The sequence below is a fragment of the Artemia franciscana genome, chromosome 4, assembly GCF_032884065.1.
Source record: "Artemia franciscana chromosome 4, ASM3288406v1, whole genome shotgun sequence".
NCBI classification, from domain to species: Eukaryota; Metazoa; Arthropoda; class Branchiopoda; order Anostraca; family Artemiidae; genus Artemia; species Artemia franciscana.
Window position 1 is genome coordinate 53,778,142 of NC_088866.1, and position 26,201 is coordinate 53,804,342.

At 35.5% G+C, this 26,201-nt stretch overlaps 4 protein-coding genes across 4 annotated transcripts in view; 2 read left to right on the top strand and 2 right to left on the bottom strand.

Annotated features, from left to right (window-relative positions):
* Positions 1-828: 828 nt before the first annotated feature.
* Positions 829-15,531, bottom strand: LOC136026598 (tol-Pal system protein TolA-like). Its single transcript, XM_065703316.1, has 4 exons — positions 15,434-15,531; positions 9,136-9,209; positions 4,040-4,402; positions 829-1,211 (listed from the first exon to the last, which is right to left on the bottom strand). The coding sequence occupies exons 1-4, from the start codon at positions 15,459-15,461 to the stop codon at positions 903-905; spliced, it is 774 nt and encodes a 257-aa protein (XP_065559388.1). The 5' UTR covers positions 15,462-15,531; the 3' UTR covers positions 829-902.
* A 2,840-nt stretch (positions 15,532-18,371) lies between these two features.
* On the bottom strand, positions 18,372-18,719 carry LOC136025789 (myb/SANT-like DNA-binding domain-containing protein 4). Its single transcript, XM_065701779.1, has one exon. The coding sequence runs from the start codon at positions 18,717-18,719 to the stop codon at positions 18,372-18,374; it is 348 nt and encodes a 115-aa protein (XP_065557851.1).
* A 3,120-nt stretch (positions 18,720-21,839) lies between these two features.
* Positions 21,840-23,263, top strand: LOC136025790 (lysine--tRNA ligase-like). The gene is made up of 2 exons (XM_065701780.1): positions 21,840-22,310; positions 22,396-23,263. Exons 1-2 carry the CDS (start codon positions 21,840-21,842, stop codon positions 23,119-23,121), a joined length of 1,197 nt encoding a protein of 398 aa, XP_065557852.1. The 3' UTR covers positions 23,122-23,263.
* Positions 23,195-26,201, top strand: part of LOC136025791 (uncharacterized) — a 48,260-nt gene continuing 45,253 nt past the window's right edge. The window contains exons 1-2 of the mRNA XM_065701781.1: positions 23,195-23,217; positions 24,856-25,413. Of these exons, the coding sequence (XP_065557853.1) occupies positions 23,195-23,217; positions 24,856-25,413 (581 nt within the window). The remainder of the gene's footprint in view (positions 23,218-24,855; positions 25,414-26,201) is intronic.

Here is a 26,201-nt window from a genome sequence, read left to right on the forward strand (position 1 = left end):
TTTTGCAAATAAATGGGCGTGGGAGGGGGGCCCAGTTGACCTCAAATTTTTTATCACTTAAAAAGAGTACTACAACTTTTAACTTCCGTTTGAATGCGCTTCTTTTTGAATCTTCTAGGACAATTATGTCAATGCGACCACTCATAGAAAAAAAAACGCATCCGTAATCTGTCTTCTGTTAAAAAATAGCAAAATTCTATATTATTGTATATGGGGAACTTAAGACTTCTAAAGTAGGGTTTCGGATGTGCTGAATCTGATGGTGTGATTTTCATCAAGATTACTTGAATTTTAGAGGGTATTTCCCTCCTAATTCCAAAACCAAGTAAATTTTCTTAGGTAATCTAGGTAATTAGGACTTTTGATGCGGAATACTAAACCTGATGAATCTTGTGTATTTAGAATCATTATAATAAGCTAATTCTTTTGATGTATCTATTAATATCAAAATTCCGTTTTTTAGAGTTTCGGTTACTATCTAGCCAAGCCGCTCCTTACTTACAGTTCGTTACCAAGCACTGTTTAATAGTGTGAATATTTAATTCATCAGTCGAAATTTCTGTACAATAGTTGTCTTTCAACACTGTAACGTCATTGGCTGCGATTTACAAAGATTATCTTTCCTTATATTAATTACTGATATTTCCTTTTGATCAACGATTTCACTGAGATTTTTTATGCAAGGTATGTATATAAGTGTCATATCTTAAAATATATGTGATTGCTGTAACACTGAAGGAAAATAGTTCGTGTCAAAATCAGTTCTTTTAGCCCCCCTCCTTTGGGTTTCATGAAGTGGCTCCTCTATGAGAGACCCTACTATTTTTAATATTTTTTTATTTAAAAATAAACTTAAAACATAATTCCAATTAAGATACAAAAATTTGAAACAACCACGATTGCTAGTGATAACCAGCTCCAATTCCATATCCTGCATTTGCTTTAGCGCCCTGTGCAGCAGCCAAAGCCTTATTTGCTGCCGCTTGTGTAGCTGCTAAATCAGACAAGGCTGCTTGCTGCTTATAAGCAAGAGCCTGTGCGTTTTGTTGAGAAAGATAGGCCATTTGAGCTTGTGCAGCTTGTTGCTGTATCGCCGCCTGAAGTGCAGCAGCTGCTTGAGCAACATGGGCTTCTGCAGCCTTTGTTGCTGTGGCGAGGGCTTGTGCCTGTTTCAGTGCTTGTACTTTAGTTGCTTCGGCAGCTTGAACAGCCTAAAAGTAACAAAGAACCTATCATTTGCTGTACTAAATAGCACCAACATGACAACCATGATAAATAGTTTAAGTGTCAAAATTCGAAAGGTAAAAAAAAAGAGAAAACATCGCAAATTATCTTAGGAATAAATGAAATAAGACAAATGAGTCAAAAAAGTTGCTATTTTGGTGTAATCAGTTTTTGATAAATTTTAAAAGTTGAGCATTCTTTATATTTAGAAAGATACATCTTATGTATTTTGTCAATGCTAAGGACTATAACCAGTATTAAACATTATATTCGAGGGTTTTAGCTCTGCTGTTAATACTCCATGGTCTAAGGCCCTAAAAATTGTGGCCTTTGGCCCTGAGAGTTTCGAGTAAGAACTCACGCCTCTACTACTGAACAAACAAACTTCGATAGAGGATTGTCAAAAGGAAAGTGCTGTCAATAAAGCTGCCGCAGCACTTTGGATAATAGCTCATCGTGTTGAACAAAAACCAAATCGAGAAAGTGACGAAAGAAATGACAATGAAACAGTAAAAGAAAACGCTATAAAAAAGCAAATTAAAGCTAGTTGTGATATTTAGGGTAGATATTTAAAAACCAAAATCTGGTTCTAGATTTATCAAATGGTGACACAAACCATAAATTGTAACATTAAAAGAAAGTTCAGGAAGACTTAGGCTAGCTAGAGCGAATGGTAGTGTACATGAGAAGAACCAGCACAAACATCAACAACCCACATTGCATTGTTTTTAAAGACGCTCATCCCGTAAAAGTAATGCTCCACCACGTCATTTACGGTGGGTTAAATCACATTAAACCATAAAAGAATGATTTTCTTTTGATTTTAATCGACTTAGTTTTAGTTAAGGCCCATTCATAATGATGTTTTATTAAAGGCCGTTTAAAAACTTGACATTAAGTGATTCTAATGATCAGATTTTGCCATTTGTAACGGGCAATTTAAACGCTGAAATCATTTAATAGGCAACTTTAGTTGTCTTTTTGTTTCAGATCTTATATAGTCCTTGTTTCGCCTACCGTGCTAATGTTGTAAACCTCTGGCAAGCTCCAGCAGCTCTGCAATACTTTAATTCCTTTTTATTCCCCTTTTTTATTCTTCTTCTTGCTTGGACTATGATGGAGACGCTATCTCCTCATCGAATTCAAATTCCGAAATTTTTATGCTGTTTTTTCTCTGTCTCATTAAGGTTTGGGCTTTAGCGAATCGGACAATGCTGTTAAGTCTTCCTGTTGAGTCGACTATGAGTAGGTTCAGAACATCAGTTTGGATCGATCCAGCTCTGTTCTGTTGTTTCTTCTATAACGAACGAATTTGGTTTAAAGTGATTCCCGAGATTAGCGCTAGCTAAATCTCGGTACTATTGAAATATGATTGTTACTGGGTTTTTATGAAGAAAATACAAGTTCTCAATCTAAATTACAAATTTACTCTTTTAATCTATCCAGCGTTATTTACAATAATATTGGAAAGCCCATTTCTTTGTTGAATACGTAAGTAAGTGCTGGCAACAAAAAACATATGGCTTAATAGCAAATTCTAATTTTTCTTTTTGTCAATACATATTCTCTCCCCCTGAAAGAAGTATTTAGTTTTCACAAAGGCTAAGGAATTTGACAATTATTTCAGAAAAAAAACAGAGGGGACGGTACCACCTGTAAAATGGGATAATTTTGGTTAATTTAAATTTAAAAATTTTGATTTTTTTAAATTTTGATGTTCATCTTCATTTAGAAAAAAATCATCCTTTTTTTCTATTCAGTAAAGTAAAATTAACATTTCAAGATAGGATTTTAAAGAATCAAGCAGTTTATGGTAGCGAACAGTGCGAAAAGGCGTACGAAACAGAGCCCTTATCAATAGTAGCCAAGATTCTAAAAAACAGGAACAAATTTTATAAGCAATATATACACCACAAGTCTCCGTTTATAAGTCCCAAATAATGCTGATTCAGGAAACTTTAGTTTTTGTGAAGTTTCAAGGTAGGTCATTAGCCCAAGGACATTTTGCATCTTTTTAGAAAAAAGAAAGAAACATTTGCCAAAAATGATTTGATCTTGATGAAAATTGTACGATCAAATTCAGAATGCCAAACAAACCGCTAGAGAATTTTGCGCGAAATTAACAGCAAAAATGCGAAATTTCACATTTTTGGCACATGTATGTGCACATTTTTTTTTGGTTTTAGCTACCTTTTTCAAGAGAGGTGCTTGTTTCAAACCATAAGTCAAGAAATGTCAGAAAACATTTTATTCGAATAGCTATAGACTTTCTTTCAAATTACGCTTCGGAACAATACCAATTTATTCGGTCTGGCATAGTGAAGTAAACTAACTGATTGTTCCTTTTTCATTATTCAATATCGCTTCCAGTATCATTATGTTACTACGACGTTGTCTAAGACTTACTATAGAGTCACACTACTAGAGAAAGAATTAAAACTAATTGAGTTACTGGTGATAAGAAAATAAAATCAAAATAGCTAAGGTTGCTTAGCAACCGTAAAAAAAACTGAAAATATTGAAGGCCGGAGCCAAAATGCAAAGATAACGAAAAGTATGCCTTACAAAATGTGAATGTGCTAGCATAATTCCCTGATCATTTTATTTTAGGGGATTTTGTGATGTGTTTTACAATCTTGCCTTAAGGTATCAGAGTATCACGAATAGCTTAGGGAATAGTAGTTCATTCACATAAAATGCAAATACTCGCTATGATCAGAGCATGAAACAGCTTTGTCTACACCTCAGGTATGGTAAATCTCATTCTATCCTAATAGGTATAATACTAGTTTTTATGCATGCACATACTGTATACCTGAATTGCTTGGGCGGCTTGAGCTGATTCTGCAAAAGCAGCGGTTTGTGCAGCCTTTGCAGCTTCAGAAATTTGGGCTACTTGTGCTTGTTTTGCTGCTAATGCTCCTTGGGCTTTTTCAGCTGCTTGAGCTGCTTGATACGCTAATGCTGATGTTGCTTGCTGAGCTGCTTGAGCAGCGGCACCATATTGAGCACCTTGTGCAGCCTTTGCTTGGTAAGCTGCTTGTTGTGCTACCACTGCTGCTCCGCCGTGTCCTCCATGCCCGACGACATCTTTACCGAACCCACCAACAGAAGGGCTGTAGCCACTAGTAGCAACAGCTTGTCCTCCATAAGCTCCAATTCCATGCCCTCTTTTGACCTAAAATAATAATACTACATTCCACACTTGTACATAAATGTCTCTCCAGGAGTCGCTGGAGAGGAAGTTGTAAACTGTATATAAATATATAATTTATATAAGATCGAGATATATTCTTAATAATATTGACTTCTCCAAAGTTTTAATTCGAAAGAATGTATAGTCCAACTACTATAATTTTTATCCCAATGGATATCAGTGAATTGTAGATTCGCTTGAATAATTGACTAACTTAATTAAAACGAGTACTCGGCAGCTTTACGTTTTCTTTTTCTCGAGATGTGAGTACATGATAAGAATACATTTTTAATAGATAGCCTACTGACACAATTATTTATCCCATTGTGCTGCTACAAAGTAATTATTATACTATATGTCGCAAGATAACTTATTTCGTTTAGTTTAACTGAAAATCTTCCTACAAAACTAACAGAATGGATGGAGGTAAAAAAACAAAAACAAAAATAAACAACAATTACGCTATGTGTCATAAGAAACTATGCCTCACAGCGCATATGTCAAATGATGATTACTAATCTATTTTATTGATCAATCTTAGAGTTATATTAATAATCACTAACTTAAACCAACATATAATAAGTAGTATCAAATTTCATATCATCTATATACAAGTATGTTGAGTCCTGAAGCCTATTCCTGACTCTAGGTGGAAAACCAGGGGCAAGCTAAGCCTGGAAATTTGTATGGTAGTGGTAGAATTTAAAGCCATGAAGCTGGACACTCCGTCCTAGGTAGCATAGGAGATCCGTCAGGACACTTCAAAGTGGTGAAGCTAAGCTTCATGCCAAGCAAGGTGATGGGTAACACGCTCCAGTTCCTGCATGGCTAGGGACATTGCGGTTAACTCTAGTCCCAAAAAACATCGATGGATCTCAGGGTACGAAGAAGAGTCATAAATAAAGCTATGGCGTTCCCAGGAAATGACGAAATCCCCATATTGGGACAGATGTTGAGAAGTAGGCACGCCAACCATGCTAGGATATTCATGATGTTCATTGAAGGCAATGTACCTTCAAATATGGTGACGAAGTTAAAACACCAGCAAGCCAAATCTATTGGAAAAGCAACAACAGTCATAAAGCACGCAAAATCAAGATTAACTATTGGTTGGGACGTTAGATCTGTTAAACAAGAAGCTAAGCAAGCTGTCCTTGTCCATGAGAAAAAGAAGCACAGCATTTATATAGTATGTGTTTCTGAGACCAGAATCTCTGATTCTGGCTGTCCAGTAATTACAGCACGCAAAACGCTAAAACGGTTCCACTTTTTCTACTCTGGAGTAGACGATAAGACTTGCAAAGCGTCGGTTTTATTATGAACCAAAGATCCAGAAATACACTCCTTGAGTGAACACCTGTTTCTCTCAGACTGGCCAGGATTAGAGTTAAAAGAAGCCGTGTAAATGTGCCCATTCTCAACGTATATGCCCTTACCTCTGATACTGCTGCTGCTGCTAGGGTTCAATTCTATAAAAATTTGCAACAAGTGGCCTCTTCAGTTGCTGCAAGAAACTGCCTGATTGCTGCTGGAAATTTCAACACGTTGTTGGTCCAACTGATCAGACCACCACCCTGGACCACCTTGGAGATTCTGGACAGTGACACAGGTGCAAAAATTGACAAAGAATGGTAAAGTACGCTTCGATGAACCATCCTGTTGTCACCATATCATATTCCGGCACAAATCAAGCGATATTTTGACTTGGCACACCATTGACGGTGTTAGTATGGCCCAAATTGACTTCATTCTAGTCTGCCAACACTGGAGAATTTTCATATAGGACTTGCGTTATTATAAAGTTGGGGACACAGGCTTGTTTTTACAAAAAAAAAACAACAACAAAAAAACACCTGGTTCTTCTTGCAATTTGTAGAGGGAACAAACTAAAACCCCGAACTGACATTGATAAGCTGCAAGATAAAAAATTTCGGCCAACACTAAACACTGAGCTGACGAACCGTTTTAATATCCGAAATGACAATGAGCACAAAAACCACTATGATAGCGATGAAAATTTGAGCATCACTGTTCAAGATTTTGAACTTGAAGAGAGTTCAAGTGCTCCAATCCGTCAGACTGACGCGAAGTGTGAGAAGAGACTGCTGTGTCATTGAAAAGCAGCATACACCCATGACACCTGAAAGCTTTACCAGATTCACAAAGAATCACTGGTGTGAAAGCCGCAGTTTCCGAAGTTGCCAAAGAAAGACCGGGAAAAACCATTAACTGTCAGAAGGAGCGTTTGGCCAAAGGGAAAGATCACTTCAAAACTCAACTCAACCCATCCCCATCCTCTGCTCCCAGTCATTCCAACCCCTTCCGCTCCCCATACTATTCAAAAAAATCCTTATGAAGTCGAGTTGGCCACTTCGGCAAGAGCAGAAATATTCAAAACGATTAAGGCCCTGAAGAATTACAAAACCCCTGGCAAAGATGTTTTCCCCCGGAGCTTTGGAAATAGTGTCCTAAGATCACTGCTGAAGGGCTCCATGGTATGCTTAAAAAATAGTGGAGGACCAATACTTTCCCAACGGATTGGAAGACAACAACTTCACTAGGGCAAGGTAGAAAAGAGCCTGTGAAAACTAAGCCAGTTTTTGTCAGGGCTACACCAACAATATTTTTTAACTTCATCTCATAATGCAGCAGTTTGAATTGCTCAATCTGCCCCTGATCGTGATATAAGACTTTAGAAAATTCTACAGAACAAGGGAATGTCCCTGAAATTTGCTGAATTGCTTAAGGCATTGTATGAGAGATCAGTGAGTCGAATCCAAGTTTACAGAGAAGCGACCGAATAACTCTTGGTTGAGTTTGGAATAAAACAGAGATGCGTCTTATCCCCGACTCTATTCGACTACTCTGTTAACTGATTGCCTGAAAGTGCCCTATCTTCTAATCTAAAAATTCAGATTGGACAGAACTTTTCACTTAGAAAACTTGACTAAGCTGATAATTATGGCGGAATCCTCTCAGACCCAGAGAAAGCCAAAGCTATGCTAGAGGATTTGGTGACGCGGGAAGATCTCAGTAACTTGAAAATCAACACAAATAGGCAAAATTGACGGCAATAAGTTTTTATTAATAGATGTTTAGATGTCGATATCTAAAAACGATAGCGGAAAGTACTGACAGTCTTTGCTTCCCTCAGAAGCCACCTGTCGAACCGGCGCAAAATTAGAATGTGCCCTGAAGTCCGAATTGGCCTGACTTAGGTTTGGATCATCCTTTCTTATGAATACAAAACTTTGTTAATGAAGGGACTTTATGAAAATGTACTGAACGTGATCGAGCATACCCATTTGTGGAATATCCTCAGGATGCATCTGTGTAACCACATATCAAACGTGGATACACGACGGGTATGTGACATCAAGAGCAACGTTGTCCTCATGATGAAAGAATGCTGACTGAAATGGCTGGGCAAAGTCTTACAGAAGGCATCAGAGTACCTGTTTTGGCGAATCCTTCTGGTTGAGCTCTTCTAAGGAAAACTGTGGAAATACTAGCAGAACCTGGTCAAAAATTTAGAGGGGCTCAGAAGGTTCGAACACAGATGGACAATCCAGTGTCTCCCACTTTTTTACCAGCTGGCAGCTGACTGCAACTCATGGACCTAATAAGTTTCGAAGATCTTTGATAGTGGGTAATATTGAAACTCTGGGTACCCAACATTAAAAGTAAGGAAGCATTGAGTATGTATTCCCAGCATGCTTTAACCAACTATAACACATTTGTCGCAAAATCAGTACTTATCTATTTGATTGATCACTTTTAGATTTTCTCATAAATTAAATAACATAATGAATTATGTAATAAGTGGCATTATATGTTCTTATTTTTCGTACGTAGGAATATGTATTCGGAACGCTTTTTTCACAAATTACAACAAATGCACCATAAGTCACGAGAAGTTATGTGTCACAGCAAATACGTCACAAGATAATTAATAATATATTTTACTGATCCCCTTAGTATTGGTTTTAATATTACTTAACTTAATTAATCATATAATAAGCAGTATTAAATCTTAGTTTTCTCAACATTCAAATATTTATTCGCAACATGTTTATAACAAGCTAGTGAAGAAATATTTTTCTTATTGTGCTGGCACAAAGCGATTTCTATACTTAGAAATTGCGATATTGATCGCCTTTTCATAAATATCACCGGATAGTAAAGATTTTTTTTGGTCCCCTTTAGAGGTATGGTGAAGAAAAATATAACAAAGGAAAACATACAGAGCTATGTTGTTTCAAATTGCTAACTTAAATAGTAAACTATATCTTACGTCTAAAGGCTTAGAAGATGTTCCACTGAAAACAAGGTCTGGCCTGAAAAAAGGTCAAATGTATTTGTCTTCTGCCGCTTTTTCATATTCAGCTTTGAAATTGAGCTTTCAGCTTCAGCTTTCAAGATTTCAGCTTTGAAATCTTGCAGCAGTATTTGTCAAAAATTTAATTTTTAGCCGAAACTTGGAATAAAAATTACGTTAGATTTTCACATTATGTATAACTATGACTAAATTTCGATCTCATTCACTGAAAAGTAATTTACGCTGAAACGAAATAACTAAAGAATCAACTTTCAATTTAATAGGCTATTGACAAGATTGAAGAAAAGGGATTGATTTCCAATGGGATGTTAATATTCTCAGCTTTTACTACCCAAAACTAATAATTACAATGCAAGAAAAGTAGCTATAATTTTACCCTGACATCTTCTGACTCATCTTCTGACATCTTCTTATTCATTGATTCTGCACCATTGCAAACAGCGACCAATCCTGAAAAGAAGGAAAAATCGTAAATGCTTGACTGTCGGTGGAAATCTAATTGTATATATTAGTAATTTTTGGTCGGTTTCACTTTCAGTGGATAATGATTAAAAACACGATTATAAAAAAGAAAAATGAAAAGATAAGATAAAAAAAGAAAAATTTAAGAAAAGGAAAAGATAAGAAAACGATTAAAAAATTGATTTAAATGATTAAAAAAACTCGCCTCAGCTTTTCTAATTCATAGTCTTTAAAATTCAGAGAACAAATTAATTGCGGTGCTATCCTAGTGGTAAACATCAGTACTAATTGCTTCAAAAGCCTCTCTTGAATAGTCATTGAATCTTATTGGTTTTAGCCCAGTAAATTTTAAGGTACGTTCTCACTACAGTGTAGGATCTTTCACAGGAGCATAAGTTAATACTATACATTATGGTATTTAATTTTACGGGGCAACTTTTGTCCGAAGCGCATGCGGTGCCAAGCAGACTTGAGCACCTCATAGAATTTTACGTGACGTCATTTGATGTTGGGTTGATGAAAAGTCAATAAAGAAGCAATCAAAATTTAAATTCTGAATGAACTATTGATATATTAAAAAAAACTAAAATTATACAGTTCGTTTACGAACTGTAGTAAGGAGCGACCCAGCTCAATAGTAACCAAAACTCTAAAAAATGGAATTTCGATACCAATAGCTACATCAAAAGAATCAAATTTTAATGCTGATTTTAAATATGTAAGTTTCATCAAGTTTAGTCTCACCCATCAAAAGTTACGAGCCTGAGACAATTTGCCTTATTTTAGAAAATAGGGGGAACACCCCCTAAAAGTCTTAGAATCTCAACGAAAATTTCATCATCAAATTCAGCGTATCAGAGAACCCTATTGTAGAACTTTCAAGCTCCTATCTACAAAATTGTGGAATTTTGTATTTTTTGCCAGAAGGCAGATCACGGATGCGTGTTTATTTGTTTGTTTTTTTTTTTTGATTAGTTAGCTCTGTGGATGAGAATATGGACACAGTTGGGGAACGTGTGACCAAGATATTTCCATTTAAGCAACGTGCTTTAACAGAATGTTATAAGAATATTTCCCTACTGTACATTGATGTTGAAAATTGGTACAACGAATCCCATCGCTACGGCTAAGTGCGAGTGTTCTTTTTCTACCCTGAGAAGAGTGAAACCACTACTACCATTCCTAAGACAATTTATTCATCCCTCCCCACAATTTGACTCTGGATTTGCCTCTGAAAATTGGAAATCTGTATTTCACGCTACTGTTTACATGTTACGGATATTAATTTCAGTTGAGATTTGGGAGAACCCATTTTAATTTTCGGAGAGTTAGAAAAAAAAAAAAAAATCCAAAGTGAAAACACTGTGTACATTTTTAATTCAGCGCGCTAAAACAATAGAGGATTTCATTTAAAGCATCCCTTATGATGTTTTGTTGGTATGAACATAAAGTGCTCTTGTTTCTTGATTGTAATTTTTGCATTTTTATGACTGTGATTAAATAAAAAAAAACGAGTTTTTTTAACTGAAAGTAAGGAGCGACATTAAAACTTAAAACGAACAGAAATTACTTCGTATATGAAAGAGGCTGCTTCCTCACCAACGCCCCGCTCTTTACGCTAAAGTTTGACTCTTTCTCTCAATTCTTCTTTTTAAAACACTAAAAAACTTTAGCGTAAAGAGCGGGGCGTTGATGAGGAAGCAGCCTCTTTCATATACGAAGTAATTTCTGTTCGTTTTAAGTTTTAATGTCGCTCCTTACTTTCAGTTAAAAAAACTCGTTTTTTTTTATTTAATTTCTGAACGTTTTTGAATCAATGCATGTTTTGATTTTGGCTCTCCGCAGAGGAATAATCAAAACGAAATTTGTATATTTTTTGGGGGGGCTAAATGGCTTTCTCATAATTTTGATCGAATGTTTTTGAGAAAAAAAGAGCGGGGGCGAAGCCTAGTTGCCCTCTGATTTTTTGGTTAATTAAAAAGGCAACTAGAACTTTTAATTTTTTACGAATCTTTTTATTGGTGAAAGATTTACGTAACTTATAAATTAGCTTACGTAAAGAACTTTTGTATTCTCATGTTTTTATTACATATATGAGGGGATTCGCCCCATCGTCAGTACCTTCGTCAGTACCTGAATCACAAAAGCCGTAGAATAAATAGTTGAATTACTAAAAATACTTTAGCGTAAAGAGCTAGGTATCATAAGGAGGTGAGCCCTTTATATGGGTAATAATTTCTGTTTGTTTTAAGTTTTATTGCTGTTCCTTACTTCCAGCTGAAAGAGCTTTTTCACATTTATTTTTTAATTTTTTTTTAAATAATGCTAGTAAATCCTGCTCTCCCTTCATGGAAGTTTTCTTCTCCCATGACAAATTCTCGATGGAAAGTTCCCCCAGCATATCCCACTCTTCTCAACCCCTCCCCCCAACCAAAAAAATCCTCCTGAAAACGCCTGTATACTTCCCAATAACCATTACTATATGTAAGCACTGGTCAAAGTTTGTAACTTGTTGCCCCTCCCACGGGGACTGTGGGGGAGTAAGTCGTCCCCAAAGACATAGTTATAAGGTTTTTCGACTACGCTGAATAAAATTGCTATCTCAGAATTTTGATCCGTTGACTTTGGGAAAATAATTAGCGTGGGAGGGGGCCTAGGTGCCCTCCAATTTTTTTGGTCACTTAAAAAGGGCACTAGAACTTTTCATTTCCGTTAGAATGAGCCCTCTTGCAACATTCTAGGACAACTGGGTCGATACGATCACCCCTGGGAAAAAAAAAAACAAAAAAAACAAAAAAACAAAAAAACAAATAAAGCACGCATCCGTGATCTGCCTTCTGGCAAAAAATGCAAAATTCCACATTTTTGTAGATAGGAGCTCGAAACTTCTACAATAGGGTTCTCTGATACGCTGAATCTGATGGTGTGATTTTCGTTAAGATTCTATGACTTTTAGGGGGTGTTTCCCCCTATTTTCTAAAATAACGCAAATTTTCTCAGGCTCGTAACTTTTGATGAGTAAGACTAAACTTGATGAAACTTATATATTTAAAACCAGCATTAAAATGCGATTCTTTTGATATAGCTATTGGTATCAAAATTCCATTTTTTAGAGTTTTGGTTACTATTGAGCCGGGTCGCTCCTTACTACAGTTCGTTACCACGAACTGTTTGATTGTGAGTTTTGTATATATATATATATATATATATATATATATATATATATATATATATATATATATATATATATATATATATATATATATATATATATATATATATATATATATAAATATATATATATATATATATATATATATATATATATATATATATATATAAATATATATATATATATATATATATATATATATATATATATATATATATATATATATATATATATATATATATATATATATATATATATATATATATATATATGTATATATATATATGTATATATATATATATATATATATATATATATATATATATATATATATATATATATATATATGTATATATATATATACTACTACTACTACTACTACTAATAACTCACTGCAGCACCAAGCCGCCTGAGGCCAACACAGCTACGCACGCTCCTCCTCCAACCTAATCTATTTAAAGCCTCCCTCTTTACACCCTCCCAGGAAGTTCCCATTTCCTTTAAATCCTTATTTATGACATCCTCCCAACCCAGACAAGGACGACCTGCTTTCCGTGTAGCCCCAGACGGTTGGCCAAAAAGGACAATCTTCGGTAATCTGTCATCCTTCATCCGTAGAACGTGGCCTAGCCATCTCAACCTTTCTTTCATTATAGCCCCAGAAAGCGGGATTGAACCACACTTTTCGTACAACCTACTGTTTGAAATACGGTCAGTCAGCCGGGTACCCAGAACAATCCGTAGGTAATTTCTCTGGAAAACATCTAGTAAATTTTCATCTGCTTTTCGGAGTGTCCATGCTTCAGAGCCATATTTGACCACTGTCATCACTGTAGCTTCCAATATTCTAATCTTGGTTTGTAGGCTTATCTTTCTATTCTTCCAAACTTTTTTTAACTGTGAAAAAACACCCTGAGCTTTAGCTATTCTACTTTTAACATCTTTACTGCTCCCACCATCTTTACTAATAATACTACCAAGGTAACTGAAGCTCCCAACCTGATCAATCTTTTCGTTACCTAAGGTCACCTGTTCATCTTCACTTATTCCTAACCTTAGTGACTTAGTCTTCTTAACATTAATTTTCAAGCCTATTTTAGCACCCTGAACTCGTAAAACCTCTAAAAATTCATTCATTTTGCTCACACTTTCATCTAATATGCTTAAATCATCAGCATAATCTAAGTCCAGGAGCGTTCTTCCTCCCCATTTGATTCCATGGTCTCCAATTGCCTTTCCTGTGCTCCTTAAGACGAAGTCCATCAAAATGATCCATATAAAGGGGGATAGAACACAACCCTGCTTAACTCCTGATTTAATACAAAACCAGTTGCTAACCTCATTTCATATATATATAAATATATATATATATATATATATATATATATATATATATATATATATATATATATATATATATATAAATGCATTATATATGAAGCAATGTTCGTCTTATGTTTCAGCTTTGCAATTTAATTCTATCCAATTAAGTTTGTTCTATTTAATTTTCTACATCATATACTTCATTTTTTTATAATAGAAAAGTCTGGAAAAATCCACTATATCTTTCTATTTGTTTAATATTTTCTACTTAAAAAGAGTAATTCTAAAATGCAGCTCAAGGAAACAATTCTTGGTACTTATCTGTTATAGCGACCCCACTCAAGAAGTGAAGTTAAGTTAATTCTGATGAAATATTCCAAAACATGTGAAAATACAATACTTTAGAAACAAATTTGTGCTATTATTTGCGCATTAGGTGGGTTGGGGTAATTCATAGCGAGTGCAAGTGAAATGTATTAGCTACAGTTATTCTGCATATTATGAAGTAAGAATTGTTTTCAAACTTCTCGATATCCAAATAATATAACCCCCCCCCTAATATGCAAATATATATCCCAAATTATATAAGTCTACTGTATTCTGTCACCCGTCACTTGTTTTCCACTGAGCGTAAGCTAATTGTCTCTTAATACAGACAGATGATGAAACTGGTTTATTCACAGTGTAATTCTTGAGTGGACAGATTATCCACTAGTAAGATACATTATGAATTATGCAATGATCGAAAACATATTTATTTCATTTTCACATTGCTCGATGACATCTATTAATATGTTTATTATTGTATAATTAAACTTTATGATGTAGAAAAGTGATACCCATAAAGTTTAATCAGGATAGTCTTATATTGCAGGGATTCAGCACTAGGTGCGTGAACTACTTCACACTCATAAACTACTTTGCGGGTATATCCAATTTAAATATTTAATATCAAGAGAGGACCGCATACAAAATACAATCGGTCCCAGAGTTTATTCGATTAGGGCCTGCTTTCTCAACTAAGCTATTTAAGTCTAATTGATTTTTTAACATATAGCACAGTATCTGTGGACCCACAGCAAACTGACCCTTAGCCCAAATTTTATTGGCGGGATTAAAAAGTTTAAAAATATTTTTATTAGATACTTAATTATTTTTCTGGTAATAGATAATTCTGACACCCCTTCTATACCATAGGGGTACCTCAAGGGAAAGCTTTTGTGAGATAAAATGTTTATAGGACGGCTATCATTTTCAACTTTTTAGTTTTAACATTCACCAATAATTAAATAAAATAAACAACAATTTGGCCCTGAAGAAAAACATATGAGGGTTTCGGTCATGCAAAAGTCCACGTAACTACTGACTTATTAAATTAATTATATAGTTAAATAGAATCAAAATGATAATAATAGTAAAAAATGAAAATAACTCAAATAAAAATAATAATAGATAAATAAAAATATGAAATAAAAGTAATAACAAATACAATCTCCATCAATCATCAATGCTCAGACTCATATTTATTTGACAGCTTAATTTCGCAGAGCTTGCACTGTTCTATAGTTGCTGAAGAAGCTACTGCTCCATAGGAGATGTATGGGTAAACCAACGAATAATATATAGTTAGAAAGTGCTGCACTATTTTGTGGAAGAAAGTGCTGCAAGAGTCGAGGCATGCAAACATTGCATAAAATTCACTAACATTTGTACTTACCAATGGTAAAAACAAATGTTAACTTCATTTCAAAACCAAATAAGGAAACTTTCACAAAGATTAAACCAAATGTAATGAACTTCCTACAAAACACGACTAAATTCTTTTCAGCAAGTATTTTATATAAGAACATAAAACTAAATTTTAAACAATAAACATTGCGATAATCAGAACAATGAAAAACATCACTATGGGTTTGTCAACGGTCCATTTTACAAAGGTTCCATCGTTGACTTGGTCAATAAAGTGAAGACTTATTGAAGCTTAGACCTTAAACAATAAGAAGTTCATAATAACAAAAAAAGGTGTGACCCAATGATTTATATCCAAGGACTTTTAGTAAATAGCTATGTATTTGCAAAACAGTTACGGCGACCTTCCGTCTTATAACTAAAGGTTAACAGAGAGATTTAAGGTTTCAGGTGGCCCGCATGAATCTAATAGTCTTTGTTCTAAAAAAGTAACGGAAAAAGGTACATTTAGCGGTTTTATGCAAAAAAGCTATTAATTTTCACAGTTTAGAAAACCGACCACAAGAATAATCGCATTCAAAATTTCTTCATTCAAAATTAAATAGTCTTTTTATTAGCTGAAAGTAAGAAGCAATATAAAAACTCAAAATAAACAGAAATTATTCCGTGTATGAAGGATTGCCCCCACCTCAATACCTTGCTCTTTAGGCTAAAGCAGTTAGCACTTTTAGAAAAGCCTCTTATTCTAATTAAACGGCCCCTGTATTTCAAGAGCCGTTATGAAAAAATTGGGACAAACAGTCAAACTTTAACGTGAGCCAGGTGAGGGAAGGGCGGCCTTTTATACGCGGAATAGTTTCTGTTAGTTTTGAGTTTTGATGTTGTTCCTTACTTCCAGTTTAAAAAGTCTGTAGCCATATTATTAATACCTACCCAGGATAAACAAGACTTAGCAGCTTTCTTATTCATAATGAGCCCTACTCCCTGTCTATGTACCCCATCCTTCCTGCCTCAGTAAACAAATTCTATATCACCTAGGGTTATTTTTCCTGCCCCTGGGATATGAGTTTCTGAAACTCCTAAAAAGTCCAGCTCGATTCGTCTGAATTCGTCAGTCAAAATGTCGATACGATAGTCATTTTTAAAGTCGTAATATTCCAAGAAATTTACATATAAAGTTACGAATAAAGAAGTTTACAAGAAATTTACAGAACGACTCTTAAATACAAATGCAGTTTAATTAAAATGAGAATTTTTTAACTGCTAAAAAAATTGGGTGTGGGGAGTGGGGTGTTCTGGGGGGAGGGGGTAGTCACTTCACATGCGGAGTGGTTTTTGTTCGTTTTGGGTTTTGGTGTTGCTCCTTACTTTAGGTTAGTGCTTTGTTCAGTCAATGAACCAAAAGAATCGACTCTATAATGATTACAATGATATGAGTTGATTATGCGAATGATTCAGCGAATTGGAGAACTTCATTATGGACTTACTGCAAAATAAAGATGACATAGACTATAGAGCTTATGTGTCAAAAGGGAAAATATAAAAACCATAATCCGCCCATTATAAAAAAAGATTATAGCGTACACGGAACTGAACCATCTTCCTTGCACCATGTGGGATTAAACCTGAGACCTCTCGTACACGAAGAATCGGCTGCTCCCCTACTCTAGTACAAGGTGATTGAAAAAATTATTTTGGGACTTTATGATGTAAACTTGTTGTAAATATAATGTAAATATGTAGGATTTTGCTCTTGTATTTCGTGGAGGCCTGGTTTATTTTGCTTTTTACCTGTGTACCGCTTTAAGTCAGTAAAAAGAAGTGGGCCCATCCATAAATTAACTTTAGTGGGGAGGGGGTAGGAAGCGAAGATGAAAAAAGCTGTTACGGAGGGAATTTTCTTGCCTTTCTTGTTTTTTTAACTGTGCTGGGATTGGCAGTCTTCTAATTATGGTTAATAGTTTTTTAGACCACATTGCCCTGCTTTTAATACATTAATTAAAACAAAAACTGCGTAAAAAGAAGCTTCTTAAAGAAAAGTAATGGCCATTTTAAAGTTACCAATAACTCAAATTCAAAACAAACAGATATTACCATTAAAGGATAAATGAAACCCAAAATGAACAGAAATTAAATAAACAATTATAGAAAAAAAACATACAACAGGGACTGATATAAATGGATAAATAAATCTCAAAACGAGTAAAGCTTAAGTAGAATATGAAAATCAAGCTTAAAACGGACAAAATTTTTTTGCGATTGAGGCATAAATGAAACCAAAAACGAGCAAAAACTAGACCTACGTTGCCTGAGCAACGTGAATTGTTGGGGCAACCTTTGTCTGGCTTCGCCGAATAAAGTGTTGCGAGAGCAACATTTTGGTTTTGTTTCTTTGCTATCGGTTAAAAGCTGAAGTTGTCAGCCTATCGAAGCTTTTAAAACGTTATGCTCAAAGAAGAACGCGATCACTAATCACATGATCAAAGGATATTCCTCAGCGTTGAAAAAACAACAATAACAAAAGAATATCGAAAGAAGGGACTAAATTGACTTTGTAGCCAGTTGAACTTTATCCTTTTCAATCGTAGACATCGTGATGGATCAAGACTTGGAACAATATCTTATATAATCTAGTTGGTATTATAAAGCTATCCGTAGCTTTTCAGGATCAAAATACCATAGATGACACTCTATTAATTATTACGAAACTGCCTCGTTGTTTTACGTTATCGTTTGTACCCGTTACGTTTACACTTAATTCTAGGTTACAGTGAGTATGGGTAGGCTATTCAAACTAGCAAAAGTTACAAGCCCCTCTTCACTAAAGATGATTGTAGCCTAACAGACGATCATAACTTACAAGTCCCCTACATGTCTTACCACTGGTTCGAAGCTTTTATTGTCAATTTTGAACCTTTCCTTGTCTTCTTTGAACATTTCCTTATATATTTTGAAGCTTTCTTTGTCTATTTCAAACCTTCCTTGTCTTCTTCGAGCATTTTACTATCTATTTCGATTCTTTTCTCGTATATTTGTAGCCTTTCCAAGTCTTTTTTGAATATTTCCTTGTCAATTTCGAAGCTTCCCTTGTCTATTTCTAGCCTTTCTTTGACTTCTTCGAACATTTTGTTTTCAATTTCGAAGCTTTCCTTGTCTATTTCAAACCTTTCCTTGACTTCTTCGAACATTTCCTTATCTATTTCGAAGCTTTCCCTGTCAATTTCTAACCATTCCTTGTCTTCTTCGAACATTCTTTTGTCAATTTTGAGGCTTTCCTTTTCTATTTCTAGCCTTTTCTTGTCTTCTTCGAACATTCCCCTGTCTATTTCGAAGCTTACCTTGTCTATTTCGAACCAGATGTTTATTTCTCTTTTTCGTTTATATTTAGTTACTAAATACACATAGATATTGCAATTTCATTTCAATTGAGCCCTTAATTATATCTCTATGATGTTTCCCCAACGAAGGCCGAATAATAAGAAATATACACTGAAGAAGAAGATGAAGTAGCAGAATAATAAGAAGAAACGTAGAGGGCGTAGTTAATACCTAAAAATAATTACTAAATTATTAACACAATAAATTAAAATATTTAAATAATAATTAAGATAATTAATAATATTAAATAAATAAACTAAAAAATAATTAAAATATTAACTATTAATTTATAGACACATTGAAGTAATTTGTTAATAAGTGAAAATTTTGTTAAAATTTTCTCTGAATTTTCCTGGGGAGAATGGAGGGGGGACTAGTCAACATTTTGCACCGGGTGCGAGGGAAGCCAGAACTACCCGTTTTAGGTGTAATGTTGTATTTATATTCCTTTTGAGATCTATTAATCTTTATTAAAGACCCCTGTACCTCTCGTATAGGGTATTAAATATACACTAGGGCCTTCGTTTGGCGTCATATCAGTTTGCCCATCGTTTGGTGGCACAAAGTGCCATTTAATCTGTCAAATACATAATCACAACTTTTTTTTATAGTTTTTTAGCATTTTTCAGGAATGTCAGTCGATTCTCTGCATTATGTATCTCAACTTTGATGTATTTTTTTTCCATAATCCAAAACCGAATAATTACAGATATTTTCATAGTCTAAACCATCTTTGACGACCTTTTCGAACTCCACTTTCGCGTATTCTGCGTAACTCGCCGAAACGTTCCATAAAATCGCATTCTTGCGCTTTTCTTTACTTTTCGACTCGTTGGAGGTTTCGCTTAACTGTCGAAAACTCTGTTGATAACTTTACATTTTCACTAACCAAGATCAAAATTTGCAACTGCAAATTTAATGCGAGATATTTCAATATAAAATATCTATTTACACTAAGCTCTACATTCAGCTCTAAATGGATAACTGGAGAAATCTGGGGAAGGTAAACAGGAAGGGTGTGTGGATGGTTGGTCCCCAGCACCCCATTGCATTGCCTGGCTGAAGGACCAAGAAACGGAGATCAGCACCGCCGGTAGGGACTGTAAAGTCTAATGCCGTATTATTTATTTTTTCTTTTTTTTTATTGACACTAATATATTGTATTTTTCTCTATCCTTCTTAGACTTGTATGGTTTTCGAAAAAATTGAGAACTTTAAATATATTTGGGTATTAAACCCTGCTACGTTGGGGGAAGGATTTATAATAAACATCATAATATAAATTCTTTGTTTTTTGAAAATAAAATCAGCTTTGACAGTGGGGGACACGACTTATTCTATGTTTTGGTTCTGGTTCTGATTAAATAATCCTCGAAAAAAGGAGCCTTTGACACAAGTAAAAACCAAACATTCCTTTGCTTGTCCTGGAACGTCTTCAAAATATTTTCTAGCTGCCGAAGAAACAAGGCAAGACCCCAACATATCAAATGCTTCTCGACATTCCACAGCAACCTGTTGTGCGGTTGATTTTCAGTCTCTTTATAAAAAAAATGTTGGAATTTTATAGCGGATCAAGGGGCTGCTTTACAATTCTCTACCTCTTGTAAAAACATTTGTATATCCACTCATAGAAATTAGATGTTTCCCCATTAATTAATTTTTTGAATCAAGCTCTAAAGAAAAAAAAAATGGTCTACTCATTCAAAAAGTCTCAATTAAGCCATAGTAATTTATTCATCAAAGAATCTGCTCGCGTCTGTTGTTAATACGCATTTTACTGCTATAGGAAAATAGTATTGGCCTTCAAAGAAGTTTTCTTTGTCATTTTACATCAGCACCAACCAGATTCACACGAACGAATTAGTCTGACGAAAGCTACACTCTCGTCTATCATTTCGCTCAAAACACATTGGCATCCTTGGTCTGGTGCCCCTCCCCCAAGATTTTTTTCTAGATCCACCCCTGGCCGAAGCTGGAAATTCTTGAGCATAAGAGAGGAATCATTTTGCAAAAAAAAAATGCAATAATAAACCTTCCCACGGAAAACATATCCCCCACAAGTCACTTCCCATCCAAACACCGCTTGCCCGTACTGCTTCTGAACCCGTTCCTATCTTGCCCTCCTTCCGTTGCTTAACCTCCAGGTTAAGAAAACCTTTGTCCCCTTCATTACTGATAAAATAAACCGCTAGTTTTCCTTTTTTTCCTTTGGTACTTGTTATAACCAAGTTGTATGTTCGTTTGATTCTTTTGTTCCCTCTCCCTTGTTTGTGCGTCCTCTTTTAAACTTTTTAACGCTAATTTTATATCACTCTTTTTTAGTTTTATTTTGGTTTTTATCTTTTCAACTTTCTAAGATTTTGCCACTTAATGTTTTTTTTTTTTTTTTAGTAATGAATAGTTTTGCCTTTCTCATTTTGTTGTTTTTGGCATTGTTTAGCCGGTTCTTAGTTGTTGCGCTAATATTTATGACTTTGTTTTATGATTGTTTTTTTTTACTGAATATCAGTGTAGCAGCTCTTTGCTAGTTCTGAATATCAGAAAAAAAAATCCAAAATGGCATCATTAGTCATCTTGCAAACAACGCACGTTAGCCAATGTGTATTAGGTTATCCCCTTTAAACGTGGCTTGACAGTTTGAGCATAATTTATACACATCTGTGACTTAAATCGAATCAAAAATAGCTAATACTAGCTGTATGATCGACCAGACAACAAACAACCAGATTCTATAAAATTTAACCTGTAAACAGTTGAGTACTAACTGTACAGACCCCTCAAAATAGCAAATAACAAATAAATTATTTGTAAACTTTAATATGAATAATTCTCCTTATTTTTGTAAGATCAATCTAGTTCGTCCTTTTGCATCTAATATAGCAGCACCGTTAGCATGACGTCATATTCAGTGATAAATCATTTCAAGTGGTTTCAACACTATGGCAATGCAATTGTGACATCATCTTGGAATAAACATCATCAGATTAAAAATGCCATGACGTCAGTTTTGCTTTATATGGCTGGCCTCCCAGCGGTTGCATTCAATTAGGATAAAAATGCTTTTAAAAAAGGTGCTAAAAATTCTTATACCAGCCTCCTGTGCTGGATTTGCTGTTTGGTTCGGGGCAAAGACAATAAAACAATATTGTTGTAGGACGAAAGGAAGAGCCACAGAAAGAAATTGTAAGGAAGAGCCACCGAAAGAAATCAAAGTACTAAGATCGAAAATGGACGATGAAAGCCCCAGCGAATACTTCCGAAAACGAAGTGCTGCTATTCTAGCTGCTAAAAGTGCTCACAAATTTATAGATGAATTTGTGCACAAATACAACCAGCTTGATGTCGGACAGTTCTCAGAAGAAAAAGTATCAGTTGCTGGACGGATACATGCTGTTCGAGAGTCCGGATTTTATTGTCTTCGTGGTAACCTCACTAAAATACAAGTGTTTGTTGACGCTAGAAGCTACCAATCCCTTAATTTTAATGAGGATGTCGATAAAATCAAAAAAGGGGATATTATTGGATGTGTGGGTTATCCCTGCAAAACCAAGAAGGGTGAGCTCTTAATCCGTCCAGAAAAGATGGAATTACTATCACCGTGTGATTTGCGAGTTTTATATGGCTTATGCTGATTATGAGGATCTGATGAGCATAACTGAAGATATGCTCTCTGGTATGGTCCAAAGCATTCACGGAACATTAAAAATAAATTACCAGCCAGAAGGTCCAGATGGCCCGATTGAACAAATTGACTTTACTCCTCCATACCGGCGAATGAAAATTATCCCTGAATTAGAGAAACGACTGGAAGTTTCACTGCCACATCCCAGTACTTTTGATACCCCTGAAGCTGTGGAACTTTTAGATCTACTTTCCACGAAACATGACGTGCATTGCCCACCTCCGCGAACTGCCGCACGATTGCTAGATAAGCTCGTTGGTCACTTTTTAGAAGAGGAATGTAGAAACCCTACATTCCTAATTGATCATCCCCAAGTTATGAGCCCACTAGCAAAGTGTCATAGATCTGCACCAGGGGTTACAGAAAGATTTGAGCTTTTTGTTGGCAAAAAGGAAATTTGTAACGCCTACACAGAGCTGAATGACCCTTTTGAACAACGAAAAAGATTTGCTCAGCAGGCTAAGGACAGAGCTGCTGGAGACGATGAAGTGCAACTAGTAGATGAGAATTTCTTGACTGCCTTGGAATATGGCCTCCCCCCAACTGGTGGCTGGGATATGGGTATTGACAGGATTGCCATGTTCCTGACGAACAGTACTAACATCAAAGATGTACTATTTTTCCCTACAATGAAGCCAGTCAGAAAGAATGATTAATGACTGCTGATTCTATCAGGGAAGAAGATAGAAAGCTATTGTCAAAAACATACTACAAAATTCTCAACATGGTATGACTAGAGAAATAGGACTACGGCATATTATGTTTTACCAGATAGCACGGCCACTAAGTAGAAAACGCGACAGGGGCACTATTTTTCAAAATATACTAATGCAACATTTAGAAAAAAAACGCATTGTAACATATCCTAATTTGAAAAGTACAATATCTATTCAGCTAAAACAAATGTCTCTTTGGCTTAAATGCATCCCATTAATGCTGCTTCAAAAGATGTTCCATCAAAAATGGATGTTTAACAATCGTAAATATCGAAGAAAAGATCCCAGCTCTTCTGAGGCATTAGATAAACTAGTTATCTTTACATTGCTGATGAAAGAAGAAATATCTCTAAATGAATTATGAAAACTTCGTATAGACAGATACGGATACATGTATTATGAAAAGAGAAATCACCAATGCAACAGCACAAACACATAAAAAAAAATCATCCATACAATCACATAGGTCAAACAGCATAGCCATATACAATCAACTATAAAGAATAATCCATGGACAGGCAGTCAAGGCGTCAATAAGTATAAGTCGTCATTTACCAAACAATAGAAACAATAAAGACAAATAATTCAGAGGCAACAACCCAACACAAGGGCTCATCAGGAGAATACACTTGCCTATAGGGTTTCGGCACATTAAATTCTCTACCCAGTCAAGTGTTGTGCCTACCACAGAATATCCATGGCATCCCCGTGTCCCCGTGTTTTATTACATTTTTATAGCAATAAACTTGTTTTTAGGCAGTAACATGGTTGTAAACCCAGAACATAAACCATCATATAAAATTTTTACCAATTCTGATATCAATAGATACAAAAAAAGAATCGTATTCTTATACTGTAGAGGTTTCAAGCTCCTATCCGCAAAAATGTGGAATTTTGTATTTTTTGCCAGAAGAAATATCGCGGATGCGTGTTTATTTGTTGTTTTTTTTCAGGGGTGATCATATCGACCAAATGGTCCTAGAATATCGTGAGAGGGCTCAAAGCACAAATTAAAATTTATAATGTCCTTTTTAAGCAACCAAAAAATTGGATAGCAGCTAGGCCACCTCGCACGCTCATTTCTCTCCCAAAGTTGCCAGATGAAAAATTTGAGATAGCCATTTTGTTCAACATAGTCGAAAAATCTAAAAACATGTCATGACTTAATCTCCCACAGTCCTGGGAGAAGGGCTGCTAGTTATGAGCTTTGCCCATTTATAACATATAACATTGGCTATTGGGAAATAGCCTATACAGACATCTCCAGGAGAGATTTTTCTGGTGGGGGAGTTGGGGATTACATGGAAGGATCTTTCCATGGAGGAATTATTCATGGGGGAATGGCATTTTCTATGAAGGGGCGCCGTATTTCCCAGCATTATTTAAAAAGCGATAAGAAATTAAGTAAAAAAAAGCAAGTTTTTCCCTGCAATGAAGCCCAAAGATAATAAACCGAAGGAACATGATCAAGAGAACGGCGCTGACATCTAAAAAAAAAACCTCACCACCGCTATTTAACAACAGTGTTATCGATGCCCAGAAGAAAGTTGATATGAGCTTTGTTTTTCGTTATGAGCTTTATTAGCTGGAATGTTAACGGTGGAACATTAGATAAGATTCCCCTTATCGAAAGCCTCACGCTATGCAATGATTTTGCTACCAATCGCTTGGTAGATTTCAAGAGGATGCCGAAAGAATCAAAAGAGGTGATATTATTGGATGTGTGGGTTATCCTTGTAAAACCAAGAAGGGTGAGCTCTCAATCCGTCCAGAAATGATGGAACTACTATCACCGTGTCTTCACATGCTACCCCATTTACACTTTGGCCTTAAAGATAAGGAAACACGCTACAGACAGCGGTATCTCGACCTTATTGCCAATAATGATGTGGTAAAAAAGTTCCACGTTCGATCTCAGATTATTTCCTATATCCGTCGGTTTTTGGATAGTAAAGGATTTTTAGAAGTAGAAACACCAATGATGAACACCGTTGCGGGGGGTGCCACTGCCAAACCCTTTGTCACTCATCGCAAAGAACATAATTCAAAAATGTTCATGAGGATCGCGCCAGAGTTGTCTCTGAAAATGCTAGTCGTTGGTGGTATTGACAGAGCTTATGAACTGGGCAAAGTGTTCAGGAATGAGAGTACAGATTTGACGCACAATCCTGAGTCCACTATTTGCGGGTTTTATATGGCCTATGCTGATTATGAGGATCTGATGAGCCCCCCGTAATACCTCGCTCTTTACACTAAAGCTTAAATTTTTTCCCAATTCCTTAAGAATGACCCCCAAATCACAATGATCGTAGAATAAATAGTTGAAATTACTGAAAATACTTTAACGTAAAGAGCGAGGTATTATGAGGAGGTGAACCCATCACTTGCGTAATAATTTCTGTTCGTTTTAAGTTTTAATGCTGCTCCTTACTTTCAGTTGAAAAAGCTTTTTCATATTTATTTTTTCATTGTTTAATAATACTAGAAAATGCTGCGTCTCCTTCATGGAAACCTTCTTCCCCCATGACCAATTCCTCCATGGAAAGTTTCCCCCACATAGCCCCCTCTTCTCCACCCCTTTTCCCAACTAAAAAAAACGTTTGTACACTTCCCAATAACTATTACTATATGCAAACACTGGTCAAAGTTTGTAGCTTGCAGTCCCTCCCACGGGGATTGTGGGGGAGTAAGTCATCCCCAAAGACATTCTTATAAGATTTTCCGACTATGCTGAATAAAATGGATATCTCAGAATTTTGATCCGACGACTTTGGGAAAAAATAAGCGTGGGAGGGGGCCTAGGTGCCCTCCAATTTTTTGGTCACTTAAAAGGGGCACTAGAACTTTTAATTTCCGTTCGAATAAGCCCTTTCACCAAATTATAGGACCACTGGGTCGATACGATCACCCCTGGAGAAAAAAAAAAAAAAACAAATAAACACGCATCCGTGATTTGTCTTCTGGAAAAAAATACAAAATTCCACATTTTTGTAGTTAGGAGCTTTGAACTTGTAAAGTAA